The sequence below is a fragment of the Carcharhinus amblyrhynchos genome, chromosome 11 (genome assembly GCF_965287045.1).
Source record: "Carcharhinus amblyrhynchos chromosome 11, sCarAmb.v2.hapA, whole genome shotgun sequence".
Taxonomy (NCBI): Eukaryota; Metazoa; Chordata; class Chondrichthyes; order Carcharhiniformes; family Carcharhinidae; genus Carcharhinus; species Carcharhinus amblyrhynchos.
In genome coordinates, this window is record NC_137334.1 from 90,604,440 (window position 1) to 90,611,666 (window position 7,227).

General features: G+C 48.5%; 1 protein-coding gene across 1 annotated transcript in view; it reads right to left on the reverse strand.

The window, feature by feature from the left end:
* LOC145350325 (indian hedgehog protein-like) overlaps positions 1–6,452 on the reverse strand; it is a 59,749-nt gene extending 53,297 nt beyond the window's left edge. The window contains exon 1 of the mRNA XM_080199546.1: positions 6,126–6,452. Coding sequence (XP_080055672.1) covers positions 6,126–6,431 — 306 coding nt within the window. The 5' untranslated portion in view covers positions 6,432–6,452. The remainder of the gene's footprint in view (positions 1–6,125) is intronic.
* Positions 6,453–7,227: the final 775 nt, after the last annotated feature.

The window sequence follows — 7,227 nt, forward strand, 5'->3', positions numbered from 1 at the left end:
AGGCAATTTAGCCCAACGAGCCTGCCTCAACAACAATCCCAGCACCCAGGCCCTATCCCTGTAACCCCACATATATTTGCCCTGCTAATCCCCCTGACACTAAGGGGCAATTTAGCATAGCCAATCAGCCTAACCTGCACATCTTTGGCATGTGGGAGGGAACCAGAGCACCCAACAAAACCCACGCAGACACGGGGAGAACATACAAACTCCACACAGACAGTGACCCGAGGCTGGAATTGAACCCTGGTCCCTGGTGCTGAGAGGCAGAAGTGCTAACCACTGTGCCACCGTGCGTTTGTGGGATCTTGCTGTGCGCAAATTGGTTTTCTACATTACAACAGCGATTATGTTTCAAAAGGGATATTTTGTTTGCTCTGCAGTGTTTTGAGATATTGTGAGGGGTGTGATTATAGATACAAGTGTGTTGTTTCTTTGAAATCATTACGTCTTTGTTGCAAAAGAGAAGGAAAAGGAGACTCAATCGACCAATGCGACACAAGACAACAACATTCCTTAACATTTTCATTTGATGACGGGGGAACGGGTGTGGGGGAGGGAGCAGGAGGAAGAATAGCTCTCTAAAAACAAACAAACATTCTAGAGTCATAATCAAGTTTTAAAACAAACCAATGATTTCCATCAGACTGAGGTCCTGGCACAAACATCTCCATCGCGTTCACTGCCACTTACATTGCCTCAGAAATTCCAGCCTGTAAATTACACTGCACAATATCCTCCGCACATGTACCCTCAGCAGTCTAGGCCCCAAACTCTGGGATTCTGTCCTCAAACCTCTTTGTCACAACACCTCCTTCTCCTTAAAACCTCACACTTTGACCAGATTTTCAGCCTCCTGTTCTATCGCCACTTTACATGGCCAGGTTTCAAATATTGACTGATAATGTTCATGTGAAGTACTTTGATCATAGAATCATAGAACCCTACAGTGCAGAAAGAGGCTCTTCGGCCCATCGAGTCTGCACCGAACACAATCCCACCCAGGCCCTACCCCCATACCCCTACATATTATACTCACTAATCCCTCTAACCTACACATCCCTGGACACTAAGGGGCAATTTCGTAGCACGGCCAATCAACCTAACCCGCACATCTTTGGACTGTGGGAGGAAACCAGAGCACCCGGAGGAAACCCACGCAGACACAAGGAGAATGTGCAAACTCCACACAGACAGTGGCCCAAGCCAGGAATCGAACCCAGGACCCTGGAACTGTGAAGCAGCAGTGCTAACCACTGTGCTACCGTGCCACCCGAGGCTTTGGGAGCCTTCTTTCCTGGGAAGAGGTACTATATAAATGCATGTGGCTGCTGTCGCCACAAGCTTTCTGAACTATCGGCAGATTACAGTCTGTGTCTGAACCAATATCTGGAAGCCACTGGATTTTATATTTTGCACCTTACATTGAACTGCAGTGTCTACTAATCCCATGGAGCTGTTAACTCAGTAAAGCTAAACTAGTTGACATCTGCACTAAAGAAAGGCTTGCATTTATATTGTGCCTTTCGCAACCTCACAAAGTGCTTTATAGCCAATTCATAGAATCCCTAAGTGCAGAGGGAGGTCATTTGGCCCATTGAGCCTGCACCAATCACAATCCCACCCAGGCCCTATCCCTGTAACCCCATGTGTTTACTCTGCTAATCCCCCGACACTAAAAGTTAATTTAGCATGGCCAATCAACTTAACCTGCACGTCTTTGGAGCGTGGGACAAAACTGGAGCACCCGGAGGAAACCCACGCAGACACGGGAAGAATGTGCAACTCCACACAGACAGTGATTCAAGCTGGGAATTGAACCCAGGTCCCTGGCGCTGTGAGGCAGCAGTGCTAAGTACTATGCCACCGTGCCATCCTTAAATAATTTTAAAGTATAGCGTCTACTGTAATGCAGGAATTGTATCAGCCAATGTGAGCACAGTAAGATCCCACAAATAGCAGGGTGATAATGGAGTTGGCAGAAGAATGGTGTTAGCAGAGGACAGCGAGGAAAATTCCCCTGATCTTCCTCCTATGGTGCCGATGTAACATTTTGTACAAAAAATGGCATCTCTAACAGTGCAGCATTCCCTCAGTACTGCACTGGCAATACCAGCCCAGACCTTGTGAGGTTACAAGGACACAGTGGTTTCCCAGCAGGAACCCAGGTTCGATTCCAGCCTTGGGTCACTGTCTGTGTGGGTTTGTACATTCTCCCTGTGTTTCCTCCGGGCGCTCCAGTTTCCTCCCACAGTCTGAAAATGTGCGAGTTAAGTTGATTGGCCATGTTAAATTGACAATTGATGTCAGGAGGATTAGCAAGATAAATACATGGGGTTACGAGGATAGGACCTGGGTGGGATTGTTGTCAGGGCAGGCTTAATGTGCCTCCTTCTGCATTGTAGGGATTCAAAGTCTCTGGAGTGGGAATTCAGACTTAGAGTTGACGCTGACTGAATGATGGAAGACTCATAAAGCAGAGAGAGAAATTTATTAAAAAGTATTAGATATTGGTGTGATAATATTACTGATACCTTTGTTTGCAGTACTGATTGAGGGGCTTGGATGGGTACGGGAATCAGGGAATTAGGCATTCCCTTCAGCAGATATTCTACACAAAGTGATAGAATCATCAGGGATGGGGGGAACAGGTATTTCATCTAATGAAGCCTCTGTGTTAACACAATGTTACTCAGACTCATGTCCGTAAAGCAGCCAAAAGGTCTTGCAAGAGATTTAAGCAGTAACCATAGTATATAAATGCATACAAACATAGTTCACATCCGTTCCCTCCAGCCACTGCTCCAGTGTGTATTTTAATGGGGCGCAGTGCAGCAATTCACCAAGCCATCACCAACAGAATGGCCAAACCCCACCACCTAGAAGGGCAAGGGCAGCATGTGCATGGGAACACCACCACCTCCAAGCCACGCACCATCCTTCTTTGGAGCTTCATCACCGTCCTTCCATCATCAATGAGTCAAAATCCTGGAACTCCCTATCTAACAGCACTGTGGATGTACCTCCACTATGCAAACAGCAGTGGTTCAAGGAGACTGCTCACCATCACCTTCTCAAGGGCAACAAATATTAGTCTAGCCAGCGACACACATATTCTGGGGGTGAATTTTTCAAAGACTAGCGAATGCCCTTTGGATTGTTGAGGGTGAACTGGGACAGACAGGGTTTTATAAGCATACAGCCACAGTATTCAATACCGAATGTAATTAACATTTAGAACTGCTGTTCTGACATGTAACTGAAATCTTCAACTGAGTAATATCCTTGCATGAAATCTGAGCCAATAATGATTTTCTGTGAAGGACAATCTTATGCTGTGCATACAATGTACACAAATCCTTATGTGTATGGAGCAAGCATACAGTCACTCACACACACAACCAAACTCAACACTGAGTACCCACACACAAATACAATACTAACTGACACAGATACTGAGATACGCATGCACAGATAAATATACACACACAACAAAAACGCTGGAAAATCTCAGCCGGTCTGACAGCATCTGTAAGGAGGGAAAAGAGTTGATGTTTCGAGTCCAGATGACCCTTTGTCGAAGCTGAGATTTTTCAACCTTTTCTCTTTTGGTTTCAGATTCCAACATCCACAGTAATTTGCTTGTAACACACATGCACTCACATACAACCAGACTCAACACTGACAAAATGTACTTTCACACAAATACAATGCTACAGACACACAGACTGAGGTATGCACGCACAAATAAACACAGACACAGAACCAAACAACGCTCACACGCACACACACTCACACACATGCAATCACACACAATGATGCCAACAGACACACATACTGAGACATACATGTACAAGTATTTACATAAACATACACACACAACCAAACACATACATGTACTCACACACAGCCAAACTCAACACTCACACTTGCATTCACACACAAACACAAAACTAACAGAGGCCGAGACATGCATGCACAAATAACCATACACACATACCAAACACTCACACACACGTGTATTCACACACAACCAAACTCAACACTCACACTTGCACTCACACACAAACACAATACTAACAGACAGAGACATGCATGCACAAATAACCATACACACATAACTAAACACACACATACACGTGTATTCACACACAACCAAACTCAACACTGGCACTCACACACAAACACAGTATTAACAGGCACACAGCAGGACACACATACCTGGACCCACATGCACAAATATTTGCACAAATACACACGCGCTCAGACTCATTTACACAAACACAGATATTATTTTCCAGGCGGGTCTGTCTCCATTGAAAAACAAAGGTGAACCCCCAGCTCTGTTCACCCACCCCCCCCCCCCCCCGCCCCTCCGCCCTCCAGCCGCTTTAAAGCAGCGATGGTGGGGCTGAGGGAAGGGACCCTCAGCCCAGTCGCCTCCCCTTTGACTTGTGCACTAAATTTAAACAACTCAACCCTGAACTCCGGCCCGGCTCTCTGACAACAGCCCCTGGTTAACTGTACAAAGGTTATTGTCAATTTATCACAGTAAGGAGTGGAAATAGACCATGCCCTTAAAAACAGCACACAGACCCAACATTTCCGCTTCACTTCAGGGAAAGTAAAATAAAGACAGCGCGTTCTTGTTTTGGAATAACCCAATGAACGCTTAAACAAATTTCCTGTTATATAAATAATATTTTTTTCTTTAAAAAAAATACACACGGCCGTGGAGTGGAAATATTGAATAATTGGGATCATTTTTTGGTCTGCTTTAGGCGCCTCTGAGAGTAATTGCATGAATATAGATAAATGAATGAGGGGTTTTTTTTCTCTGGCTAACTCCGGTGTGCCGGCCACTTTTCTCTCTCGGTAACCGATCAGTGAAGGTTCAGGGAACTCAGGGAGATAGGCGAGAGCAAAGGGCAAATGTTGTTTGCAAAGGATCTGAGTAAACAGGGAAACCTAAAACAGTGACCCAGGGTGGGGGGGGGGGGGGTTGGGGGGAGAGAAATGTTAACACAGCAAAACAAAAAGTGACTTCTATCATTAAAACAAAATTATTATAAATGTTCCTTTTTCCAGGACGTGGAGCCCGCTCCTCCAGGGAAATAATTGGTACCTGCTTCAGCGGCTAAGGCACATCAGAGAGGGGAGAAAATTACACGAAAGTTAAGGACGATGGTGTTTGGGGGGGGGAGTATGAGGCGGCAGGGCCGAATGGTCTGCAGCTGGGGCTGTTAAATTCGGCATCGCCCTGTGCGAAAAGAGGCAGGAGATATGGAACTCTTTGCCCACAGGGTGACACCTCGAGTCAAATAAAATTCAAAGACATCTCTCCCTCTCTCTCAAAGTTAATTTTTTTGCCCCTTTTCCAGGCAAAGGTAAGGCCCGCTGAGATTTTTTTAAGTTAACATAGCGAGTTGTTAAGGATCTCGAACGATTCAATTAAATTTTTAAAAACTTGCAAAACGAAAAAGGGAAAGAGGAATTGCAGGGAGCTCTGAATTGAAGTTTTTCCTAATAGTTTACTTAGTAGTCACAAGTACATTAACACCGCAATGAAGTTACTGTGAAAATCCCCCTAGTCACCACACACTGTTCGGGTCACCGAGGGAGAATTTAGCACGGCCAACACACCCTAACCAGCACCTCTCTCAGACTGTGGGAGGAAATCGGAGCAAACCCACACAGTCGCGGGGAGGACGTGCAAACTCCACACAGACAGTGACCCAAGCCGGGAATCGAACCCGGGTCCCTGGTGCAGTGAGGCAGCAGTGCTAACCCCACTGTGCTCCCCCACCATACAGCAGCTCTTTGGGAGGAAACCAGAGCACCCGGAGGAAACCCACACAGACATGGGGAGAATGTGCAAATTCTACATAGACAAGTCACCCAAACTGGGACTCGAACCCGGGTCCCTGGCGCCGTGAGGCTGACTTGCTGACCACGGTGCCACCCCTAGTGCAACAAAGTCTTTGGGACTGCGGGAGGAAACCAGAGCACCCGGCTAGCTAGGATAGGAGAGGGAGAGGGGCTGAATGGCAGGAGTGATGCTGTGATTGTGGGATGGGAGGGAATGAGGGAGGTTATTTCCCTCTCGCTCTCTCTCTGAGTCTTACCTGGGTCATCAGCCTGTCGGCTCCGGATTTCTCCTCGTCCTTGAAGATGATGTCCGGGTTGTAGTTGGGGATCAGCTCCTTGAAGCGGGACGCGTTCCGGTTGATCTTGCTCTCGGATTTGCCGCTGGCCCCCAGGGTCTTCTCGGCCACGTTGGGGATGAACTGCTTGTAGGAGAGCGGGGTCAGCTTGCGGTTGTGTCTCCTCCTGCTGCCGTAGCCCCTACCTGGCCCGCAGGCCAGCACCGCGGGGCTGAGGAGCAGGGAGCCGCTGGCCAGCACTAACAGCACACTCCAGCCAGCTCGCATGGTCCCCCCACCCCAGTCCTGTCCCCCTCACAGCTCAAAGCCAGTGTCCCCCCCCCCCCTTTCCCTAACCCTGATCCAGGGGGGGTATCTGTCACCACCTCCCCCCCAACCCTTCCCCACCCCCTCCCTCCCTCCCTCCCTCCCTCCCAGCCCCCTGGGGGTAAACGCTTTCAGTCTCGGTTGCCCGGAGCTGCACTTCTCCCCATCCAGGGCGCAGAGACGGGAGCGCAGCCCAGGGCTCTCTCCCCACCCCTCCCCGGCCGCCCTCCCTCAGCACCTCCTCCAGCTCCCTCCCTCCCCAACCCCCCTCCGGGGGGGTAAAATCACTGCTCCAGCCGGACACCAGCCCCGGTCACTCGCTGCATGGGGTGGGGGAAAAGGGCTAAAATCCGGCAGGGAGCCGTGGGGGAGGGGATGCTGGCAGCGGGAGGGCAGATAGTTCCCCCCCGTTGGGAGAGAGAGAGGTGAGAGAGTGCTCAGAGAGAGTGTGTGTGTGTAAGAGAGAGAAAGCAGGACTGAGAGAGAGAGTTACAGAAGGGCAGGGATTGAGAGATAGGGAAAGAGGGATACAGAGATAGAGGGATAAAGAGAGGGGGATATAACAAGATATAGAGACACAGGGAGAGAGGGGATGGACACAAGGATAGGGAGAGTAAATATAGAGGAATAGAGGGGGCAGATACAGCGAGATAGAGAGACACAGGGAGAGGAGATATATATGGACAGTGAGAGGGGATAGATACAGGGATAGAGTGGGGTGGATACAGGGATAGAGGAAAGTGGAATGGATACAGGT